General features: G+C 30.5%; 2 protein-coding genes and 1 non-coding gene across 3 annotated transcripts; 2 read left to right on the forward strand and 1 right to left on the reverse strand.

The window, feature by feature from the left end:
* Positions 1 to 1,054: 1,054 nt before the first annotated feature.
* Positions 1,055 to 6,322, forward strand: LOC102618730 (uncharacterized). The gene is made up of 5 exons (XM_015525270.2): positions 1,055 to 1,197; positions 3,587 to 3,795; positions 4,573 to 4,665; positions 5,579 to 5,728; positions 5,983 to 6,322. The coding sequence occupies exons 1-5, from the start codon at positions 1,055 to 1,057 to the stop codon at positions 6,093 to 6,095; spliced, it is 708 nt and encodes a 235-aa protein (XP_015380756.2). The 3' UTR covers positions 6,096 to 6,322.
* Positions 6,323 to 7,586: 1,264 nt separating this feature from the next.
* On the reverse strand, positions 7,587 to 7,693 carry LOC112496506 (small nucleolar RNA R71). The gene has a single exon (XR_003063064.1). It is a non-coding gene; the product is annotated as a small nucleolar RNA R71 (small nucleolar RNA).
* A 14,493-nt stretch (positions 7,694 to 22,186) lies between these two features.
* Positions 22,187 to 23,531, forward strand: LOC127898880 (caffeic acid 3-O-methyltransferase-like). Its single transcript, XM_052431381.1, has 3 exons — positions 22,187 to 22,667; positions 22,902 to 23,178; positions 23,373 to 23,531. The coding sequence occupies exons 1-3, from the start codon at positions 22,486 to 22,488 to the stop codon at positions 23,529 to 23,531; spliced, it is 618 nt and encodes a 205-aa protein (XP_052287341.1). The 5' UTR covers positions 22,187 to 22,485.
* The last annotated feature ends 2,540 nt before the right edge of the window (positions 23,532 to 26,071 follow it).

The raw sequence follows: 26,071 nt of genomic DNA on the forward strand, positions 1-26,071 counted from the left end.
TGGTTAAAAGTGTGATCTAAGGGTTGATGAATCCTAGCAAGCTTGATGACAGAGCTAAATTGTTTTTTGCATGATTGTGTGATTGAAGTGTTAATGTTGTTGTCATTACTTGAGGACAAGTAATAGTTTAAGTTTGGGGGTGTGATAACTCTATGAAATGAGAGTTATCATGATATTTTTATACTTAAATCAATATTACTTAGAGAGTAAATGATGTGTTTTTATTACATTTTAGTTACATTTAGCATAAGTATCCTTTTAGTTTATTTTTAATAAATTGAGTTGTTTTAGATCATTTTGTGCTTAGATTATATGCATGATTGTAGGTGACCGAAAAGCTCAAGTTTTAGCGATGGAATGCTACTGCAACTGACCTACACAGATGATATAATAACCTGGATACAAAGGAGTTAAAACAAGTCTAGAATAATGAAGATGTTGTAACCGTTGCTGCAGTAATCCTAGAGTAATGAAAAAAAATGGATTTTGTGTGCAATAACTAAAAGATTGCAATTTGAAGTTTCTAAAAAATAGAGGATACGCACCACAAACTTTCGTTTACCCTAATTCTAAGTTATAAAAAGAGTACGCATGAAAAGAAAAAGAGAGAGTTGTCACCCAAAGAGAATAATAGATAAAAACAACAAGGAAATAAAAAATTAAGATAGAGATTTGAGAGAAATAACCCAATAAGTTTTTGGTGCCGTTGCTGGGGAATAATTGTTCATTGTGATTTATGAAATTAATCTTGATCTATGCTAATTTTTAATTTAATTTTAATTTGTTTATTTTGTTGATAGAAGTGCTCTAATAGCCTTTGATGTGGAAATATAAACCTATTGAATTCCAGTTTAATCTAGAAATTTAAAGAACTACAAAGAGAATGAGAAAAGAGTAAAGAAATTCAAAACCTGTTATAGCAATGGATGATTTGCAAGGCACGAGGAATTTGAATTCTCGAGGAGAAATATAACCAATAAATGCCCAAGGAGGTCAAGAAGGTCAGAATGGGCAGATTATTTATGGGCAAATAGGGAATAACAATATTATTCATATGGCAGATGATAGAGACAAAGTCATTAGAGATTATGCAGTGTTGACCCCTCAAGCCATAAACCCTGGAATAGTTAGACCCGAACTGCAAGCTGATAATTTTGAGCTCAAACCAATGATGTTTCAGATGCTTCAAATAGTAGGGCAATTCAATGGACTGCCATTAGAAAATCCTCATTGTTGTATGATTTCTAATGCTATTGGTGTCAATGTGCAAGTGTACACAACAAGTAATATAATGATAAGTATTTAAAATTGTCTCCTTAGGGATTGATGTTATAGCAATTTCTACAACAATCTTGTCAATTCAATTTTAAATTAATTACAAAATAACAATTGATAAAATTGATTACCTAAAATTTACAAGGCAATAATAAAGTGTAATTAAGAAGAATTTAAACTTAAACACCAGAGACTAATTAATGAGAATGGAGTAGTTGAGTGATTAAATTCTTTTATGCTGTGTTTACTTTCTGGAGTGGGAGTGAGGAGTGTAGATTCCTCCCACTCCAGTGTTTACTTCAACTAATTAAGGAAGGATTGGGAATCCCACTCCGTGGGCCCCACCCATTTTTGGAGTGGGGAGTGGGAGTGGGAATCCACTCCTACCTCTCCCTTTTCTACCTTTTTTTAATTTAATTTAATTTGATTTAATATTTTATATTTAATAAACTAAATAATATTATATTTTTTTAAATATTATTATTATATTTAACTAAATAATAATTTACATTGATTATAAGTTAAAATTACTTTAAAATAATATTATTACATTAATAGAGACTTAATAAATATTACTATATGCTGTCTTTATTTAATAATATAATATTATTATATTTATTTAAAAAATAATAGTACTTTATTTATTTAATATTAATAATTAATAATAATAAATAGTTTATTCTAAGAAAATATTAATTTTGTACTAAATAATATTATATTAATAAATAATAAATTTAATATAATTATATTAAATAAAATAAAGTTTCATTTTATATTTACCCTTCTTTTTATTAAATTTACTATAATTATATTTAATAAATATTTAAATAATATTATTATATTTAATTAAATAATAATTGGGTTTGATTCTAAGTTTAATTTACTTAAAAATAATAATATTATATTAATAGAGAATTAATAATATTATTATATACCATCTTTATTTGAAAATATAATATTATTATATTTATTTAAAAATTATAGTATTATATTTATTTAATATTAATAATTAATACTAATAAATAGTTTATTCTAAGAAAATATTAATTTCATACGATGTTAACAGTAAAAATATTTCATTTATATTGCCCTTATCAACAATTTTTAATTTATATAATTAAAATTAAAATTAATAAAAATTGTGATGGTCATAATTAAGAATATTAATTATTATTATAAATTTACAAATATAATAAAATAAATATTTATTCATTAAATATATTTTTATTAACTTTGTAATTAAAAATTATTATTCTTTAAATAAGGATAAAATTATAATTTGAAACTATTTACTCCCAATCCAAGACAAAGTAAACACATAAATTGGATTATGATCTTCATTTCATGCTTCAATTTTAGTGCAAGTAAACAACCTACTCTCAATCCCACTCCACACTCCCAATCCTAGGATTCCTACTCCTCAGGATTCCCACTACAATCCAAAAAGTAAACGCTACCTTAATGGTTTTGACTATGTTCCTAATTTTTGGTTTGGTTTCTACATCATCTGCTACAGTACACCCTTAGTTGTCGCTTGTTTGATATCTTATATCTTGATACAACTTAACAGTGACCAATTGTTATGCTAACATAAGATATAAAATTACATGCCTAGATTCTAATTACCCTGTAAGGTGAATCCCTATGTCAAGTTCATCATAAGTTTTAGATTAAGTATGACATTTTTCGAATCAAGTTAAACTCAACTCAGGAAACCCAATCTAAAACCAAGTATTGCTTTGATATGTTCCACTAAGTTGGGCATTTTTTAGGCTTTTTCTTAGCTAGTATCACTAAATGGGTGGTCAGTCGAAATAGTAAATTGAAATAAATATTATTAAAACAACATGCTATGGCAAACATGTAGCAACATAGAATATTAGTCAATTAACTATCAAGATTGTTTATCACCTAATCACACGTAATTTTAGTTCATAATTTATTAGAAAACAAAAACCAAAATAGTTTTAGCCATCAAACAAATCACTACAAGAAAACTGACAATAGATAACGGACAACTTGTGACAGAAATGACTTATATCATAAATGTATGACAGACTCGTGATAGAATTTTAGTCTATCATAAATTAATGATGGTTTTGTAATAGAATTATTGTATATCAAGAATTGATGATAGAGTCGTGATGTAAATTTACTCTATCACGAAATCATAATAGAATTATTTGATTTTGACCATTTTTGACTAACTTTTAATATATTATTTCATTTAAAAATATAAAAAATATAAAAAATAAAACAAAAACGATGGCGTTTAAGTGTGCGTTTACATAAAACGCAAAATTTTGTCTAGGTGTTACATTTGCTCACTCACCAAACATTTTTCCTCACTCTCTCATAATAGAAACCCTAGAATAAAAATCGATCAGAAAAGCCACCATTCTGCCACCGTCCAAACCATCATTCTCAATTGGACACCCATTTCGCATCGTTTTTCAGTCTCTTTGTCCTTTCGCCACAAGTTGTTCAGCGAACCCTCACCTTCGGTTCGATTCTTGCAAGGTAAATGCTTAGTGTCTTTTTCTTTTCAATTTGTCCTTTGAATTGGGTCCAGAAATCATGGGGTTTGTATTTAGAATGAGTTTTTTTTTGTAAAAACTTATTAGTTCTGATTTACATGAAATGGTGACAAATTTTTGTTTGTAAATCTGTCATGAGGATGATAATCATGATTCAAGTAATTGATTTTGGTGCACTAAGCTGCAGAAACAATAGCATTAATCTGGTTTTTGTTTTTGATGTTACAAAACTACAGAAAAAAGTTAAATCCTTTTGCCAAAAACTGTAAAAACAGCAAGCAAATTTGTGTTGCTTTTTCTGCTGTTCAAAAGTGCATAAACAGTTGTTGTTTCTGCTATCCAAAAATACAGAAACGACTGCTATTTTTGCTATTGAAATGTGTAAAGACAGCTGTTGTTTTTGCTGTTGAAATGTGCAAAGCGGTTGTACCTTCAAAATTAAGGAAAACTATACTATTTATGAATTTATTTTATCAAAATTATAGAGTTTTAGCGCTATGCTCAAGTTTTACTCGTATCATCATTGGAGTTGGACACAGTTTAATAGTTGACGATGAAAACTGGTAGTCTTTAACCAACTTCTGCAAAAGATAGACTTCCTACTAGGAGAGTTGACTGGCACAATTTCTAAAGAATTAATGAAGTTGGAATAGTAGATATTTGGGTGACGGCTTTCTAATTCATTGATAAGTTGAATTTTTTAATGGAGCTAAAGCTTTTGTGCTTTCCTATGAGATCTTATGTTGGTCGCATAATGCAGGTATTAAAGCTAGGGGTTTTATATTTGGGCCTCCTATTGCATGGGCTATTGGGGCAAAGTTTGTTCCTATGAGGAAACCTAAGAAGCTTCCTGGTAAATCTTTACATCTACTTTAGTAATCTCCTGCTTGGCTGTGTAGTTTTCTGGCTTCTAGAGAAATTTTGGATAACCAAAGAATTTATAATAATTTAAGGTGTGAAGTGTGGCTCAAACTACATGCTTTAGCAACTGTTTCAGTGACAGAACAAATCACAGTAATGTCAAAATGGTGAAAAGTTTGGCAACACTTGCATTCATACTCTTCAGTGTGCATGGTATTTTACTTTGGTTTTGTCGAAAGTCTGAATATCCAAGATAACACCATTTCTACGATTTTATAGTATTTTGCACTAGTTTGGTGTTAACTGGCCTCATATGCTTACTGTTGCTCTCTACTTGTTCCCACAAATATTTTATACTTCTGTAGAAATTGTTGTGCACGGTTGAATCTTTTTGAAGCATACTTTCTCCAATTTCAAATGTTATTTTCCCACCTTGATAAATGGACAATGGCCCTATGAAACCAACTCAACAAATTACTTATTACAGAAAGTGTGAATCTGATCGTATTGGTGGTTGAGTAACCATTCTAGATTGTAGTATTCTCAGTTCTTTTGCTCTAATTAAAATGAGAAGAATATTAGGATTTACTTCCCATGAAATTGCTACAAAAAACATGCAGCTTAAAATAAATGGAGGGGTTGTGTTGTAGCTGAAAAAGTATGTTCCAATATTTAAAAGTTTAGAAAAGAGTAGAGGTGACTTCAAGTTAGAATTGCAGGCACCTCAACTAGAGTCAACGCTTAGCTATAAAGCAACATGATTACTTTTGGCTGTGGTACTCTTAAATGAAAATTTTGGAGTTGTTTCACTTAACCAAATATTGGTTATGCAACTCTTATTACGAGGATTGGTACCTTTATATTTATTGAATGCTAACTGTTTTGCCATTTGATGGTCTCATTAGGGGAGATTATTTCCGAAGAGTATTCCTTGGAATATGGAAAATATGTAATGGAGATGCATGTATGTGCTGTACAAGCAGGGGAGCGTGCTTTAATAGTAGACGATCTAGTTGCAATTGGTGGGACCTTGTCTGCTGCAATCAGGCTACTTGGTAGTATGCAAAACCATATATTTATATTGATATACATACAAATGCTGAATGCTTGCTTTTCTTCATACATTCTTCTTTTTTCATACAGCTGCTGTTTTTGCTGTCGAAATGTGCAAAGATAGCTGCTGTTGTTCTGTTCAAAAGTGCAGAAACAACAGTTGTTTCTGCTGTTTTGAACAGGAAAAACAGTAGCTGTGTCTGAAATGCACTGATGATTCGTGTCTGAATTAATTTTGTTCCCATGAATCTTGCAGGTCGCTTTGTAAGTTTTAATTTTCATTTAGAGCGCTGTCAGAAGATGGTATTGTTACTGGAATTTTCACTGGAAGTCTTACTAGAAGTCTTGTTGTTGGAGTACTTGCATTAATCTTTGGAAGTTTTGTTGGGTAACTTGGCTTGGTGGCCGGAATTCTTATTGATTTTCTTAGAGTTTGATTGGAATTTAACCGTCATTTAATACTTTAGGATGATTTTTTTCAATTTGGGATATTTTACTATGTGTTGGTGGTGATCACATTGGATATTAGATTTATTTTTTTTTAAAATTAATTTGTTGGATTGAATGAATGTTAATTAATATTAATTTTTTTATGATATTCATTTTATTAATTAATTAAATTTGTAAATAAGAATTCATTAATAAATTATAATTATAATATAATTTTAAAAAATCAAAACTTTATGACGGGAAAAAGTCATCATATATTCTATCATAAATAATTTTTTGCCAAAATTAAATAATAAATTTTCAAATAATAATTGAATTTTCTACCAAAAATTTAAAAAAATTGGCCCGAAAATTTAAATAAATTTTAATTTAATTTAATTATTTTTTTACTTTAAAATATTGTATGACGGATATATGACTATGAAATACAATCATGAATTCATGATAGAAAATATTCTGTCATAAATTAATGACAATGACATAGATGATGAATGAACTGTCTGTCATACACTTTCCTTTTATGACAGTTATTTTCTGTCATCTATTGCTTATTTTCTTGTAGTGAATTTTCATAACAATATAGAAACAAGAGAACAAGAACAGGTGTTGAAATTCGCTCGGTGTTCTTCTTGAATTTGTTGTTGCCTTCCTTACTTTTCTCTCTTGATCTCAGTTTGTTTTTTCTTGTGTTATTTCTCTCTCATCTTCTCTAATGACGGCCCCCCTTTTCGTTGTAATGTGCTCCTTTTATAAGTTGAAATTAGGGTTACCAGAAACGTATGGCCGTGAATCTCTTATTTTTGGAAACTTTAGATTGTAATTTTCTATCTAATGTGCGAAATCTCGTTTATCGTTGCTTTAGTCGTTGCTACAGCAACAATACTACAACATATTGCTCTAGCATCTTCATTATTACAGGCTTGTTTTAATTCCATTACATCCAAGTTCTTTTGTAACTTTGCACACCTCTTGCTACAATATTCCATTCGCGAAATTTGAGTTTCTTGGTCACCTACAATTATGCACATAATTAGAGCACACAATAATCTAAAAACATATGAATTTTATCAAAATTAAACTTAAATGACTATTCATGCAAAATGTAACTAAAATGCAACAAAAACATATCATTTATTCTCTAAGTAATATTGATTTAAAAATAAAAAGTCACGATAACTCTCATTTCATAGGGTTATCACTCATTTACATCTCAAGTTGTTTTTGGAAGTAAGTGATATTTTCAAGATTACTGAAACATCACAGGAAGCATTGAGGCTCAGACTTTTCCCGTTTTCTTTAAGGGATCGAGCAAGAGTATGGCTGAACTCTCTGCCACCTAACTTCATTACTACATGAAATGATTTGGCTAACAAATTTTTTATGAAATACTTTTCACCGACCAAGAATACAAAATTGAGGATTGAGATCACATCTTTCCATCAACTTGAAGATGAAAAATTGTATGATGCATGGAAAAGATTCAAGGAGCTACTCATGAGATGTCCTCATCATGGAATTCCTTGTTGTACGCAGGCCATGTAGTGTTTTCTAATGGAATTGAAGTTGATAAAGCTAAAGTTGAAGTCATCTCAAAATTACCTTCACCAAAGACAATTAGGGAAGTCCATTTCTTTTTAGGATATGACGGGTTTTATAAAAGGTTTATAGAAGACTTTAGTGACACATTTAAACCACTTTGTAACCTCCCGATAAAAGATACATTATTTGAGTAGACCGAAGATTGTCAGAAGCCCTTTGAAAATATAATTAGTCTTTTTAAAATTTGCCCTTATAATGCAACCCCCTGATTGGTCTTTGTCTTTTGAGCTAATGTGAGATGTTAGTGATTATGCAATTAGAGCTATTCTAGGGCAAATAAAAGAAGGTAAGCCCGTTGTCATTTATTACACAAGTAGAAATTTGAATAATGCCCAAATGAATTACACCACCTTTGAAAAAAATACTTGCGATAATATTCGTATTCGATAAACTTATTTCGTATTTAATTTGTTCATTCACTATTGTTTATTCTGTTCATGCTACCGCTAGATATTTAATGTCTAAAGAGAATGCCAATCAAAGATCAATAGGATGGGTTTTGCTACTTCAAGAATTCAACTTGACAACCAAGGACAAAAAGGGAGCCAAAAATATTATTGCAGGCCATCTTTTAAGATTTACAAATGAGTGATCAATTAATACAATATCCATTAATGATTCTTTCCCTGATAAATTTTTGTTTTCCGTACATAATATGCCTTGGTATACTAACATTGTTAATTATTTTCCAACAAGTGAAATGCCATCTAATTGGAACTCCCAGGACAAGAAGAAATTCTTAACAAAGTGAAAAGTTTTTACTGAGATGATCTATACCCGTTTATGTGTTGTTCAGATCAATTTTTTTAGAGATGCATACCAAACAACGAGGTAAGTACTACTAATTAAGTTTTTCATCAAGCAAGTAGTTGCCACTTTTCTTCAAAGAAGACAGCTGTAAAAGTACTAAAGTTTGGATTTTGTTGATCTATATTATTTAAAGATTTACATGTTTTTTGAAAAATATGTAAGAATCATCAAATATTAAGGTCCAACTCAAGACAAAACACAATGCCTTTAAACCCCAATTTCTTGTCGTCGCAACTATCATAAAACTGTGATCCATTTTTCAAAAGAATATCTTTTGACTAAATTTGGAATCCTTCGAGCCATTATCAATGATGGAGGTAAATATTTTTGTAACAAGTTATTTGAGTCTTTAATGAAGAAATATGGAATTACAAGTAAAATTGCTACCCGATATCATCCTTAAACAAGTGATCAAGTTGAATTAGCAAGTACAGAGATAAAAAAAATAATTGAAAAAATTGTTAACCCAATTAGCAAATGCTTGGTCTCTTTAATTGGCTGATGCACTTTAGGCATACCGCACTATATTTAAGATGCCTTTGGGAATGTCACTCTATCAATTAGTTTACTGTAAACCTTATCACTTATCGGTTGAACTTAATCACAAATCATTTTGGAATATTAAAGCATTTAATTCATATCTTGATGATGTTGGTAGGTGCATAAATTACAACTGAATGAATTTGAGGAATTAAGTAATGATGCATATGAGAATTCAAGAATTATCAAGGCAAGAGCCAAAGCTGTTTATGATAAAAGAATTTTTTTGAGATTGGTCAAAACATGTTGTTTTATAATTCTCGTCTTCATTTGTTTCTAGGGAAGTTAAAGTCAAACTGGACTAGCTCATTTCTTGTAAAAAAATATATATCCATATGGGGCCACATATATTAAGAATCCAAGAAAAGATGTTATATTTAAAGTTAGTGGTCAAAGATTAAAACCATATTTGGAATACCAACCACGTGAAGAAGATACCGAAATAAATTTGAATGACCCACCAAATCTTGATTAATTTTTTTTCATTTTTAATGGATGATTTAACTTTTTTTATAGTTATTTTATTATTTGAATTATTTGAGTTTCTTAAGTATCTTAAATCATTCAGATTATGGTGTTCTTTGCTTAAATGTGTTTATTTGGCAATTGTGTTCCATTTCATCAGTTTTAGTATATGTCATGAGTACCATAATAAGAAATATGATTTTCAAATATCTTGGAGAATGTTTATGTGTGAAATTGCATCTAAGAGGCCTAATACGATTTTGTAAGTCCATTTTATTTGGGATTTACAACCACCAATGTTAGTATCCTATGTTGAAAATCTAGAAAGACAACTTAAGTAAATAGAGGGGTAGTATATATGGTTTTCAATTAGAGCTTAAGGTTAACTCGATTAAAAGAACGAAGGTGAGTTAAGTATTTGATTATATCCATTGTTTGTACGTTGTGTGATTTCATTTTTTTTTATTTTGTTCGTCTTTATGTTTGACTTGATATCGCATAATTGACTCTTTTTTTGGTATGTTTTGATTCATTTTCTTATATAAATGGTGGAAGTATTCCATGATTTCCTAAGCTAGTATCTTTAGTTTCCTATAATAACTGAAACCCCAAAATTAAGTATGGAAGAAATACAACGTAAATTGCATATGCGTTTTCATTCTCTCCCACAAAATGCCCTTAAAAAAATTTACAAAGCTCATGGTGAATGATTGCTTTTGTTGATGATCAATGAAATTCTTTCTAACGTTTGTTGGTTAATTGAAGTAAAAATTCGATTGGCAAGTGAGTTTTTTAATCTATTTGTTTGTTGCATGCCTAGTTTTGGTAAAAACACATTTGCTAAAAGAAAGAGAGCTAATTGACTCGGCTCTAAATATCCTAACTATTTATGACTTGATTGCAATCGACCATATTGTAAAACTTTAGGAATGACTTCTGAAAATCATGAAGATAAAATTAAATTTATTAGAGATAGCCTAAGAAAAGAATGGTTAAATGATATCCTACGATTCATTGAGATGCGTCCAAGTGGATATGTGCAATGTAAAACCGTAAGAAAATGTGAGCCACAATCACAACTACCAGTAAATATTCATTTATTTTAATATTTTTTTTATCTTTTGCATTATTGCTTTTAATGGTTGATTTTATATCTAATCACTATTTGCCTTTTCTTTTTACCATTTTCTTTTTCTGTGTTCTTTTAAATTATAAGCCAAAGCTTTACGTATCATTTGACAAACCTACCACCCCATATGCGTATGTGTATGACTGTGCCTATCACCAAAATCTTCAAATAAGAGTTTTTTTTTTCAAACACTCACAAATTATTTTTTAAGATTGTTCCAATAGCAACAACTTCGAATAGACAATTCAAGAACCTTTGTGTGCTTTCTGAGTTTCACTATAGGAAATACAAGGAGTTCATTCATATAGCTATAAATCTTGGTTGTGTTATAGCAGAGAGAAAACTACACCTTGTATATGGAGAAGGTGACCAAGGATTATCAAAACTTGTCTCAGAAGCTGTTTTTATTAGAGGAAGCTAAGTGGTAGGCATCATCTCAAAAGCCTTAAAACCTCTAGGATACTTGTTTGGGCCACCAATTCAAGAAGAGTTAGTTGTCTCAAGCATGCAAGAGAGAATTTCCAAAATTTTAAATTACGTGGAAACTTTCATTTTCTTATTAGGTGATTTTGCAACTGCTCATCTGAACATTCATAAAAAATCCATCAATTTGTTAAATGTGAATAATTTTTATATTAACCATGCAATTAAGAATTATTTTATTCTAGTTTCAGTGAAAAACCTCTTCATCTGTGCTCTTATTACTAACTTGATTGGTCAACTAATGATGAGTGAGATGTGTGATTAACACTAGAAAGTATACATTTAATAAAAGTTAAAATTATCATTTTTTTCACTTACAGTGTTGATTAATGCACTCATCACTTATAAATTATCTTAATAATCCCGCAATATAATTTTATGTTAAATTAAATTGTGGTATATTAATCTTATATTAATTTTATATTGTAGATATATTTTAAAAATAAAAAGGAAATCAAAGGCGAAAGCGGAAGACACATAAGATGGATTACATTGAAATAAAAAAAAAAAAAAAAAGTAGAGCCACTTCGTCAATTGATAGTCAAGTGGCAAGTGGCTGCCGCTTGACTATCAATAATAGTTATAAAAATAACAATAAGAAAAGAGGAGACAATGATTGCTAGCTGCCTATAAAAAGAGCAGCGAAGGAGTGCAAAAGGAGAGAAGATAAAGGATAGCAAAGAGAGAAGCAACAAAAGGGGAAAAAAAGAAAAAGAGCTAAATAAGACAGAAAGTGAAGTATAGAAGAGGGATGAGAAACGGAAGGCTTAGTTTTCAAAATTTCTTCTCTTTTCTTTTGTATTTAATTTTCTTGTAATTTATTTCAGAAATTTGAAATTTAATTCATAAATAAATTTAGTTTTATTTTAAATCTTAGATATTTTAATCTTAATTATGTGTAATTTAATTTTAACAATTATTTTTATTTCAATTATACTTAGCTAAATAATAATGGTTACGGTATGTGAAACTCTTAATAGAAAAATATGATTTAATCAAATTAAATTTTTAATTATAAAAATTAAATTATTTTCTATTTAATTTTATCCATATTTTATATTTTAAAATTTTGATTTATTGTAGATAAATAAGGGAGTTTGGCACAATAAATTCTTAATATCTTAGTATCAAGTACGGTAAAATTGTATTTTGCCTTATTGTAGACAAACTGAATTTTGGCCCACAAAGTATCCATAATAAAATTAATGGAAAAATATATTAAGTTATACAATTAATATTGGGACAATAAAAAATAAAAGAATTTATTAAATTATATCTACAACTAAAAGTGATTACATAGCCCTAGCTAATTTATTTTCATAGTTTTACTTAAATTAAATAGCATGAATTCAAATTATTGTTTTTAGTTTTTACATACATTAAAAGAAATTAACAAATTAAAACTTTTTCCCCTAGATCGACCCTGAACTTACCGAGTTGTATTAAAACCAAATATTCTTATACTTGGGAATAATTAATGTTTTTGAGTCGTGTCAAGTGGCCCATCTAATAGAATTAATAATTATCATTTCATAATTTTGTTTTAGTTAATTTAAACTTCTTATCCTTATTTATACTTATTATCATTATTATATTTATTTAAATTCCAAAATTTAATATATGAGCAATTTAAAGAGAAGTTAAATTAACTTCCAATACTCCTAATATATCTCTACATGTTATGGTGGTTAACAAAATTTAAGGAATTATGGCCCATCTTTTTCCCTTCCATTTATATTTTTCTTGATGGGAGAAGAAGTGAACGAATTTTAGAAAAAAATTAAAATTAAGGGTCCTTGGTCTAACAACTTAAGCCTGCATATTCTATCTATTTACACAAACAGTGGTGTTAGATAGACTGGAAAAATTCTAGTGAAATTATAAAATATAATTTAGTATCCTAGAGAATCTGATGGCTCTGGTTGGAGGTAAGTTCATATGCTTCCGCTTGATTTTTTTCAAATCAAATAATATTATATTTGGCATTAAAGCATATTCCTTTAAATCTGGCTTTCAATTCTTTGAATGGACTAGAAATAGTGTTCTTAATATTAGTGGCATGAATAATATTAGACAACAATAATACATTTTTAAATTCCTCTATATTTGTTATAGATGTATATGTTAGGGCTGCTTGCATGTGATTGCATGCATGTGTGGCTCACATAAGTGATTATTATGCCACTAGATAATTAAATTGGTATGCTACAATGATGTGTTAACTTTCCTTATATATATTTTACATGAATTGGAATACTTTATTCTTGTTCTATGAAAATTTTGATTTTATATGGAATCTGGAGTACTATTTTTGTTCGTTTACCTTTGCATTATTTATGCATTATTGGCAATTGATTTTAGATGTCGATCTTGAAGTTAGTTACATTTAAGAAACTCAGGAATAGCCACAGCACCTTCAAATTATAAGAATGGAATAATTAGGACACATTATATTTAATGACATCAAAGATTGTACTTAAACATTAGAATATCATAGGTTGTCCCCATAGGGAGATTATAATATTTGTATTTAAGTAAAATGGGATAGCAATTATTTATTATTTTACTTAAAATAAATGTATAAAAGAAAATCTAGTTGCCAACAGGCCTAATGGATTTTAGTAAAAGAAAAAATAAAATGTCAGCTCTATTATATAGAATTAATGTTGCAATTTTGCCCACATGATAGTTGTAATGATGCATTGATTTATTTTTGAAATTATTTACATGTGTAGATTTTCTATATTTCTTTCTCTTTAATTACAAATTGTTACTTATTTGTTTTGTAGTTGTTCAATCTTTATCTGCTCCAAGCTATGATGCATCTCGCATCATTCTTCTAAGTGGTGACAATTTTAAGGATTGGAAAGAGAAAATTCCCCTTGCATTAAGGTGCACGGACCTTGACTTAGCACTAGAGTCAAAACAAAGCATCATATGAATGGTGGGAGCGGTCCAGCTGCTTAAGCATGATGTTTATCAAGGCTCATGCTGGGAAAAGCATTCATAGGTCTATTTCTAATTGTGATAATATGAAAAATTATCATAATGCCACTGAGCAACAATTTGAGACATCTGACAAGGCATTAGCAAGCACTTTAATGAGCAAATTGTCATCTATATATTTCAACGGCACCAAAGCCATCCATGAGCACATTATGGAAATGATGGATATTGAAATAACAGATACAATTGCTCAACTCAAGTCTTTAGAAATTGACATTTCTAAGTCTTTTTTAGTTCACTTTATCCTTAATTCACTCCCATCTGAATATGGACATTTCATAATCTCCTATAACACATATAAAAAAAAGTGGTCTATCAATGAACTTTTGACTTTGTCTGTGCAAAAAGAGGATAGGCTGAATCAAGAAAGGATGGAAAGTGTTATATATTGACTCACGGAAAGAAAAATGACAAAGGGGAAAAGAAAAGGAAAATCTCTAATCAAGTCAACAAGGATGTTATTAAGTGCTTTTATTCTAAAAAGAAAAGACGCATGAAGAAGGCTTGCCCCAAATGCAAGACTTGGCTTGAAAAGAAAGGTAATCATATATCTCTAGCATGTTACAAATCTAATACGGTTCAAATTTCTCAAAATACTTGGTGAATTGACTCTGGTTCTACAATCAATGTTGGGAATACCATGCGGGTTTCTTAAACCAAAGGAAATCGATGAACAGTTAATGTATAATCTATTCAAGAAATAAGATGTCTTCACATGGTGAAGCTATGTGGACCTACAGACTTGGTCTTAATAATGGCTTTGTCTTAGACCTTGGGAAAACCTTTTATATTCTTTTATTTTCTAGAATTCTTATCTCTGTTTCAAGACTTTTACCTCTTGGTTTTACTTTTAATTTCATTTGGATATCTTTTCATTTGTTTAAAGACTCTATTGTTATTTGTAATGCAATATTAGATGATAGTTTATTTAAACTTTAATTAAACCTATTTTTTATTATAACCTTATGACTTTACACGGGAATATTAGTACTAAGAGAGGTGTTTTAAATGAAAACTCCTCTATGTTATGGCATATGGAATTAGGTCATATCGCCATCGAGCGAATCAAAAGATTAATAAAGGATGGCATCCTTGAGACTCTTGACTTTATTAATCTTGGTACTTGTGTGGACTGCTTTAAGGGAAAGCATACCAAGAAGACCAAGAAAGGTGGTAGACGGAGTTCTAAAAGATTAGAAATTACGCACACTTATATTTGTGGCCTATAAGTGTGCTTAAATGGTATGAAATACTTTATCTCGTTTATTGACAATTATTCATGTTATACATATCTCTACTTTTTTATGATAAAGGTGAAGCATTAGATGCTTTTAAAATTTGAAAGTAGAAGTAGAGAAATAATTAGGAAAATAAATTAAAATCATCATATTAGATAGAGGTGGAGAATATTATAGTTGGTACATGGGATAAGGATAAAAACCAGGTCCATTTGCTAGGTTTCTAAAGTAAGAATGTATTGTTGCTCAATACACAATGCCAGGCTTGCCATATCAAAATGATGTAGCAGAAAAATAAAACCAAACATTAATGGACATGGTCTTGAGTATGATATGCAACTTCAGTCTCCCATTATTCTTATAGAGTGAAGCTCTAAAAACTATTTTATATGTGTTAAATAGAGTTCCACCAAAAGCTATTCCTAAAACACCTCTTGAATTATGAAAAGGTTGGAACCTAGTTTAAGACATGTGCATGAATGGTGTTGTCCGACTGAAGTTAGAGTATACAATCCACAAGAGAAAAAGTTAGACCTAGGATGTTAAGGATATTTTCATTGTCTATACGAAAAGGTCTAAGGGATATAGATTCTATTAACCGTCCTATAATTCTAAAATTGTAGAAGCATGAAATGCACATTTTCTAGAGAATGATACAAATAATAGGATTAGTCAATCTCGAAACTTAGTTTTTTAGCGAGATCCAAGTATAGAATCTACTCTTGAATCTTCGGGAAAATAAGTTGTAATTCAAGATTTACAAGATTATCAATAACTAATTCCTGAAGATACAGTTATTGAAAATCATCTTCAAAAGGATGTTGATGTAACATTAAGAAGATCTACAAGGACGAGAAAACTTGCAATTACTTCTGATTATATTGTATACTTATAAGAATCTGACATTGACATTAGTGCTGAAGGTGCCCTACTACATTTTTACAGGCCATAAGTTGTAGTAAATCCATGTTATGGCATAATATCATGAAGGATAAGATGGATTCAATGGCTAATAACTAAGCTTAGAATATTGTAGAGTTGCCTAAAAAAGCAAAAGCCATTGGCCATAAATGGGTTTTAAAACCAAAAGAAATTCCTCATGCAATATCAAAAGATATAAAACTTGACTTGTAACCAAGGGATTCACTCAACAAGAAGGAATTGATTATCATGAAACTTTCTCTCTAGTCTTTAAGAAAGATTCTTTTCGGATAATCATGACATTTGGTGGCCTATTTTGATATGGAATTACATCAAATGGACTTAAAAACCACTTTTCTCAATGGAGATCTAAAGGAAGAGGTTTACATGAAACAATCAAAAGGGCTCATCTTAAGTGAAAATAATCACTTAATTTGTAAACATTAGATTAAAACAAGCTTCTCGTTAGTGGTATTTAAAATTCCATGACATAATTTCTTTATTTGGTTTCACCGAGAATATTATGGATCAATATATATAACATGAGGTTAGTGGAAGCAAAATCATTTTCTTAGTCCTATATGTAGATGATATTTTGCTTGGTTTAAGTGACTTGGGCTTGTTTCATGGGGTTAAATATCTTCTCTCACAACAATTTGATATGAAAAATATAACTGAGGCTTCTTATATCATTGGTTTAAAAATTCAAAGAGACAGATCCCGAGGGATATTAAGATTATCTCAAGAAACCTATCAATAAAGTTCTTAAGAGATTTCGTATGAAAGATTATTCATCTAGCACGGCCTATTATCAAAGGTGACAAATTCAGTTTGAAGAAGTGCCCAGAGAATAAAATTCTAATGGAACAGATGACCAATATTCCTTATGCAGAGCTTAATGTATGCTTTGGGTTGCATAAGCCCTAACATTGCATTTGCAATAAGAATGTTGGGAAGATATCAATCTAATTCAGGTTTGGAACACATAAGAACTACAAAGAAAGTATCACTGTATCTTCAAAGAACCAAGGACCACATGCTTACTTATAGAAGGTCTGATCAATTAGAGGTAATTTGATATACAAACTCTGATTTTGCTAGTTGTTTTGGCACTAAAAGGTCAAATTTAGGATATATCTTTTTGTTAGCTGGAGGAGTTATTTCTTGGAGAAGTGCCAAACAATCATTAATTGCTACCTCAACTATCGAGGTAAAGTTTGTATCTTGTTGTGAACTATCGACACAGGCTAGTTGCCCAAGGAATTTTATTACTGGATTGGGAATTATTGATTCTATTTCCAGACCACTAAGGATCTATTGCGATAATTCAGCTATGGTTTCTATAGCTAAGAGTAACTAAAGTGGAAGTGGAAGAAAGCATATCAGCATTAAGTACTTAGCTCTTAGAGAGCATATTAGATCACAAAATGTGGTTATTGAACATATCAATACCAAATTGATGATTACAGATCCTTTGACGAAAGGATTACCACTGAAGTTGTATAAGGAACATATAGAGCACATGGGATGCAATTTTGTTATATAATTTTATGTAAGTGAGATACCATGTTTTTATGTACTAGTTTTTCAATTGACTCTAAATTTTTAAATTATCAAATTGTCATCTCATATGATTTTGTATACATAAGGTTTAAAGAACAATGATATGTATATATATTTGAAGAAAATAAAAAAAGGACCATGAATGAGTATTTGGAAGCTTATTCATGTAGTATATTCCACATTAAGTACTCACTTTAGGACAAGACTATATTGTAATGCGTGGATGACAGTACTTGTTTTTAAAGAACTTGCCACCATGTTTCATGGTTTTCAATTTTTGGTTTTAGTATGAAGTTAAAGCATTTAAAGAAAATTAAAGATTATGAGTTTGTAGTGAGGTGGACAAAGTGGGAGAATGTAAGACACGTTTTTGTGTCCTTAAGTGGTAATAATTACCATTAGGTAATTATGTTTTAGTTAATTTAAACTTCTTGTCCTTATTGATATTTATCATCATTAGTACATTTATTTAAATTTTAAAATTTAATATATGAGTAGTTTAAAGAGAAGTTATATTAACTTCCACTATTCTTAATATCTCTCTAGATGTTACAATAGTTAACAAAATTTAAACGATTATGACCCATCTCTTTCCCTTGCATATATATTCTTCTTGATGGGAGAAGAAGTGAACATATTTTAGAAAAGAATAAAAATGAAAGGTCCCTAGTTTAACAATTTAATCTTGTATATTCCATATATTTACGGGAATAGTGGTGTTAGATAGATTGGAAAAATTCAAGTAAAATTATAAAATAAAACTTAGTATCTAAGAGAATCTAATAGCTATGGTTGAAGGTAATTATCAAACCAACTCCGGACCAGCCCCTTGACTACCATTTTCTTCCCTGAAAACATAACAATAAAGATAAAAAGCTGCATCCTTTACTATACTATATTCTAACCAATTATCAAACCAACTCCAGACAAATCGTCGTGATTTTTCTCCTAACAACCTAGTAGGAAAATCATGGCTCTAAGGTTGAAAAGGACCAATTTGCAAATATGCTCTCCAAACTTCATCTTAAATATTAGGATCTAACTTTGAAATTACTGTTCGTAAACCGAGATCCCTTGGAAGATCATGCAAATTAAGACTAACTTTTTCTTTTGAATTGCCACTCATTTTTCCTGATGAGGTTGCAATTGCTGAATTCTTTCTTAAATATTTATCCATGATTGTTCAAAGAAATATATTTATCGAATAAGTATGATATTTATTGTTCAAAGAAAAATTTCTTCATAAAAAAAAATACACATGAAAATTATAGTTACATAACTACACAAAATATTATGGATCTTCATTAAAATTTCATTGTATAGTGTACTAATCTTAATAAATAAATTTCTTCTTAAATCTTTTAATAATGGCAAAAATAATCATATATGGAAACACAAAAATCAAACATGAATATATAATAAAATTAGCAATTATAAAATGTAAAAAACAATGAAATAATAAAAACTTAGAATTAATAAACTTACAATTTTAAAACATCAAGCGATACAAATAAAGAAAGTGAGAAGAAATTCACGCACCAATGACGACTGATGAGCACTGCAAATTGCATAATCTGCTGTGGATTCCACCCACCACATTTTATTCTAGGGAAGAGACAAAAGAAAGAGTAAAGTTTAGATTTCACTTACTTTAATTGATTTTTTAATGGATTTTATTTGATAAAGGTGGTTCTCTCGCTTTGTCTTCAGGGGCGGATGCAGTGCAGGACCACTGGGGGCTTAAGCCCCCACTAATTTTTTTTTTGTTTAAAACAAAATTTAAAATTTAAAATAACCCCTGTAAAAATTATTAGATAACATCATTTTTTAAAATTTAAACTATTATTTTAATAATTATAAAGTAATAATTTTACTTAAAAAAATAAAGCCCACAGCCCAAAATATTTATAATCCCAAAATTGAACTGTGAGTGCCAAACTTGTAATTAGAGATTGTCTCAAAAAAAAGAGGAAGTTGCAGGCATCAGTTATGTTCTTTATTCTTAGAATCGCAGTGAAAAAAACGAAAGGAGAAGAAGCCAAGAGGGGGGTGATTTATTAATTGTTGTGGGCTTGAGTGGGTGGGACGTGGGACCGACTTGCATTTACATCAATTTTGCATTAGATAAATATGTTCTTTTCGTTTTTTTTTTTCAAATTAAGTTAAGAATTTCGTATTTTATTTTTTGTTCACAGGTCAACACATCTCTATATAAATTGTAATTGTTCAAGTGACTAATTCTAGTTTTTACAATTTCTTTTTTTAGTGATTTTGTTTATAACTATTAGTAAATTAATTTTTCAATTGTAATTAATTTATTTTTACATAAGTACTCATATATATAATTTTGAGCAATGAAATTTGTGAAGAATGAACTTCAGAATCGGATGGAAGATAAATGGATGAATGATAATTTGATTGTTTGTGTAGAAAAAGATGTATTTAATAGTATTGATAATGAGTCTATTGCACAATGTGTTCAGAATATGAACTCGCATATAGAACAATTATAAGTGGGTTACCAAAAATTTTATATATTTAAGTTTCAATTTTTACATTTTGTTATTATTTAATTTAGCCCTCAGTAAATTATTTTTCTAAATCCGCCACTGTTTGTCTTTGTTGATTTTTATGAAATTATAATAGCTAATCAAATTATTTAGACTTAGACATTTAAGTTAGGGGCAGTATGAAATTTTTGTTTTTAAATTACATGTGGCACTTTCAAAGTTTCACAATTGATATGGAGGAGTTTTATAAATAATAAATAAAATATATATTTTTAAGATAATCATTAAAAAAATATTTTAAAAGCCAGCTGGGCCTATGCCCCACCTGTTCCTATGCTGGCTACGCCCCTGACAACAAGGGCCAAAGCTATCGGTACTTTGAAAATGAATGAGGACCATAATTAAACGAATCACGACCATAATCAATTACTTTGAAAATAGGTTATATTTTAAAATGGAAATAAATACTCATTCAACGCGTAAACAATCGATGGTAACTTGATGAATTTGTTTGAAATCTAATGCCTGGCGGATATGGGCTACAGCTGTTGACAAGTCTAGAAGAACGATATATTTTAAATACTGATATTGAAAGCTCTTCTTTCTTTTTTCGAAGCAGATATGAAAGAATAATTGATGCATTTGGAAACTGACACGCAGCCAATGCCTCCTATGGGCCAAAGCTGGTGCAAATTGCAATGATATTTCAGAGTAAAAAAAAAAAAAAAAGTAGGTTTCCCATCTTTGTGATCACTATCGAGAGTGGGACAGAAAATGTAATTTCAGAATTGAAAAGACTGATGAAACATTTAAATTGAAGACTTAAAAGACAAAATGGTGAATGATTTCTTGCCTTGTTAACACTGATGCGTTTGTTTTCAATTTTTTTTTTATCTGATTAAGTATCAAGTTATTGTATTAAGAATTAAGTTATTATATTACACAGATATTTATAACTGTTATGATAGTAAATTATTATACTGATATTTACAATTATATATATACCTGAGACTTATATTATTATATTTGATATATATACATGAAACTTACATTATTACATTTTTATTCTACGAAATATATGCTCAGCCAAATACCCCTCACAGAGAGAGGGGTGTCTCTACTCCACTCGCATTTCGTATATACCTGAGACTTACATTATTACATTTGATATACATACCTGAAACTTACATTATTACATTTTTATTCTACGAAATATATGCCCAGCCAAATACTCTCACAGAGGGAGGGATGTCTCTACTCCACTCGCATTTCGCAAGAGAGAAAGACGTTACAAGTAATCTTCACACAATTATGTTTAATTGAGAGAGTTTGAGTTCATGGAAAATTGAACCATTGTCCTCATAATCATACTTGACTTTAAGGACAATGGTTCACCATTGAGCTACAAAGCCCAAGTGGTGCGTTTGTTTTCAATTGGTTGATGTGGTGTGCTATTTCTATTTTAAAAAACACCATGACATAACTATGATTGTGATGAATGGGGCTATTTACATATTGTAAAAGCCACAAAGCTACCAAAACTTACATTTATAACTAATATATATATACGTGTATATATATAGTTTTTTTTTAAAAAATAAGGGGATGGGTAAAGCCCAAATACATTTTTTATTTTTCCCCCTTACTACCCCCACAACTTGAACCCAGGCGTCAACTGCTACAAGCTTGATGTTGTTACCAACCCGACCACAGCCTCGTGGGCATACGTGTATATATATAGTTATATACTGAGCGCTACATCAACATCATCCATTGCCATTTTGTTAATTTCAGCAAATCCTACTCCAAGAATTAAGATGAGTTCATTCCATGACCAACTCATGAAACCACCAAACGATGAGGAAGATTTCATGCTGGTCATGGAGCTTTCCCTCAGCTCATTACTTCCCATGACCATGAAAGCTATCATCAAGCTTGGTGTATTAGAGATTTTAGCTAAAGCTAGTCCATCTTAGCTTTCTTCTTCTGAGATTGCATCTCAGCTGCTCACAAATAACCAAGAAGCCCCAACAGTACTTGATCGAATGTTACAACTCCTTGCTAGTTGCTCTTTCCTAACATGTAATCTTGTCACAAATAAAGATGGAAATGTTTTCAGAGTATATGGTTTAGCGTCCGTTGGTAGATATTTGCTTCCAAATGAAGACGGAGTTTCTCTTGCTCCTATTTTCCTCTTATCTCAGGAGAACGTTAATGTAGATCCTTGGTTTGTGTTCTAATTTCTCTGCGACATCTTTCATGAGTCATGAAAATTCCTTTATAACATTGTGAAGCACTCTTTACATTGTTGTAAAAGGGTATCTTTCCGCACGAAATTTGTGCTGACGTTCACATATGAGTATTTTCAATCTTTCATATACATTATTTCCATTCATCTTCTTTTTTTTTTTTTTAAATTTCATTATCTGTGAAAGAAATTTTATATCCCCGAATTGAATAGGTACCACTTGAAAGATTGTTTATTGGAAGGGACCCTACCTTTTATGAAGGCACATAATGCAAAAAATCCATTTGAGTATGCTATGAAAGCTGCTAGAAGACGGAACCTCTTCAATCAATCAATGCACAATCACGCGGCTTTAGTTATGAAGAAAATTCTTGAAATCTACAAAGGATTTGAAGAGATAAACCAATTGGTAGATGTTGCCGGTGGTTTAGGTGCTAATATCAGCTTACTAGTTTCTAAATACCCACAAATTCGGGGCATCTACCAATTGGTTTATCTCTTCAAATCCTTTGTAGATTTCAAGAAGTTTCTTCATAACTAAAGCCGTGTGATTGTGCATTGATTGATTGAAGAGGTTTCGTCTTCTAGCATCTTTCATAACATGCTCAAATGGCATTATTAGAGATTTCTATAATCATTAGAGATTTCTATAATAGTGATTTGCTGATAGTGGTTTGCTGGAAGACAGTGATCATAGAAACAGTGACACTTAAGAATGCCATTTCTGATAGTGGTTTGCTGGATGTTGGGATGGAAGGATGTCAATTTATTTGGGAGAGATCCCGAGGGTCGGTGGATTGGGTGGAAGAGCGGCTGGATAGAGTTCTAGCCTCAGCTGAATAGCTTCACCGTTTTGCTCGGGTTAAAGTTATGAGCTTGGAGGCCTCGTGTTCTGACCATTTACCTATTTTTATGGATCTGAATCCTATTGTTGCTACCAGTAGGTGTTGTGCAAATTTTAATGTACTCGCAAGCGCACGAATCTATTGTAGTATAGACTAATGGTGATGAGTGTCGATCCCACGAGGAGGTGGATTTTAATTGTGCGTAGAATTAATTTTGGAAATGAATGATTGGATTTGTGGTGGAAGTAATTCAAATTATCCTAAAAATTGGAATTGAAATGGCGAGAAGAGATTGAAGTTTAAATCTATTAAATTAACGTACTTGGGTACGTGGATCCATATCAACATGCATCATGGGCTAAATATTCATTATTAATACCAATTAAATCATGAGGGGGGAATCCACACCTCATGAACCACGTTCTAATAAATATGGAGCTAAGGGCTTATGGTGCCAAATAATAATAACCTTGTACTAGAGGGCCGGTGAAACCAAGGTGGTACCAGACAAGAATATTATTATTTGTCGACGAAAAGTCAAAACATCCACAAAAACTAGAGGGGAAGAGAAAATAAATTTACCAAATTAAGCCTATGACACATGTTAAGACTTCACCTTCAACCGAAGCTTGAAAGAAAATTAGCTACTCATAATTGAACTAGGGGCAAAATGGGAATTTATTAAAATACGAAGAAAATACAAGATGGAGAAGGAATTATAGAAAATGGATCCCAAAAATGGATTCCGAGATATCAAATTAGGGGGGAGAGGCCCCATTTTTATAGATACATGGAGTAAATCATGGCCATCAGATTAAAAACAGTTTGGACGCTCAGGATTGCGCCACGTCATCAGTCAACAGTACACGGTTTGACCACGCGTATGAATAGTAACACGGTTTGACCCGGATGAACAGTAACACGGTTTGGTTGAAAATAATCCTGTGTGGTGCATGTACCGTACGCGAGATTTTTCGTCCACTGATATGCTGCCACGTCACCATCAACAGTATATAAGAATTTTAGCCTAACAGGATCGTGACACCTCATCAGTCAATGCCACATCATCGGTCAATGCCACGTCATCGTCCGTCTATGTGAACAGTGTCGTGAACAGTAACGTATTCAGTACCGTACACGTGAATAGTACCGTACATGTGAACAGTGCCATTTTTCCTTTTATGCTCCTCTTAAGGTTTTCGACCGTCCTGAGTTCAAAAGTGATGTCCGTTTTGCCATCTGATCTCTCGTTTATTGTGAAATGACTATGATGCCCCTAAAATACATAAAATACTTAATTAAAATAAAACAAACGGAATTAAATCAAAAGAAGGTTAAATTCATAAAAGTAAAGGTGTTAGTAAGACTTAAAATGTAAAATGACGGTTTTCTCCTTTATAAATATGCATTTTCTAACACTCAACACACCCCCCAACCAGCTTATTGCTAATCCCTAGCAAATGAAGCAAAAATAAAATTCAAATTCAAAATGATTTTTTTTTTAAAATTTAGAAACACTCGTGTTTATTCAATCAGATTAATGATAGCAATCAAATAAAAGTATAAGCATTATCTCCAGTCTAAAGCAACATCACACTCACATCAACCATCCACATGAATTAGCCCAGTAGACTTTGTTATATCTACTTTCAAGAATGACATGTCAAACCCCAAAATCTCACTGGAAACAAATAAATTAAACCTACTAAAAATAGTCACTCCAATGAATGGTAATTAAGAGAGAAAATAATAAAGAAGTGATATCACATGCTCTCACCAAGATGAAATAAATATGCCCTCAGCTTAGAAATAATACGATCTCAAGTCAAACAAAAATGCTAGTCAACCCACTTTATTTATCTTTTTTTTTATTATGCATCACTACATCTTTTTAGCCCATATAACTAGCTTCTACTTCAAACTATAGTTCCCTAAAATCAAGAAGGACTTTTATTAGGACGTAACGTAGGCTAGGGACATGGCTAACAAAGAAGGGAAATAAGGAAAACAAAGTGTATGTTTGAGAAAAATGCAGAGAATTTTTTTTTTTTTGAAGTTGCAAGGTGGATTTCACTTATTATCTTTATTTTTATTCTTTTGAAACAACAACTTTGTTTTTTTTTTGCATAACTTCACTGAACAAAATAATTATTTACATTTTTCTCAAACATAAATAGGTGATGGAACTTATAAGACATCGGGTAATACTCCAAATCGGAGTGGGTCAAGATGATAAGTTGACAAAGAAAATGTTTTTTTTTTTTAAAGGCTCAAAAGGGTTAACTATGGATATTTAATAAAAGGGATGGCTAGAAAAGCTCAAACGGATCAAAGATGGCCTTTCCATCATCTTTTAGGGCTCTAAATAATCTTCCATATCTACTAGTTAGATGGGCCTCCAAATGTAGCAACACACATTTTTTTTTTTAATTTTACAATTGTTTTTTTTTTTAGGGATAACTCAAAAGAAATCTAGAGATCATATATAAAATAATAAACTGCTAAGCTGTATAAAGAATAGGCAAAAGGGTTATTCTC

This window comes from Citrus sinensis, chromosome 7 (assembly GCF_022201045.2).
Source record: "Citrus sinensis cultivar Valencia sweet orange chromosome 7, DVS_A1.0, whole genome shotgun sequence".
NCBI lineage: Eukaryota > Viridiplantae > Streptophyta > Magnoliopsida > Sapindales > Rutaceae > Citrus > Citrus sinensis.

What these genes read in the sequence shown, in the direction of transcription:
- LOC102618730 (XM_015525270.2), top strand. Translation starts at nt 1,055, where the DNA reads ATGGCAGATGATAGAGACAAAGTCATTAGAGATTATGCAGTGTTGACC. An exon ending in GAAACCTAAGAAGCTTCCTG is followed by an intron (nt 4,666 to 5,578) that starts GTAAATCTTTAC and finishes TGGTCTCATTAG; the next exon opens with GGGAGATTATTTCCGAAGAG. An exon ending in TGCTGCAATCAGGCTACTTG is followed by an intron (nt 5,729 to 5,982) that starts GTAGTATGCAAA and finishes TGAATCTTGCAG; the next exon opens with GTCGCTTTGTAAGTTTTAAT.
- LOC127898880 (XM_052431381.1), top strand. Translation starts at nt 22,486, where the DNA reads ATGTTACAACTCCTTGCTAGTTGCTCTTTCCTAACATGTAATCTTGTC. An exon ending in AACGTTAATGTAGATCCTTG is followed by an intron (nt 22,668 to 22,901) that starts GTTTGTGTTCTA and finishes CGAATTGAATAG; the next exon opens with GTACCACTTGAAAGATTGTT. An exon ending in TTCGGGGCATCTACCAATTG is followed by an intron (nt 23,179 to 23,372) that starts GTTTATCTCTTC and finishes GTTTGCTGGAAG; the next exon opens with ACAGTGATCATAGAAACAGT.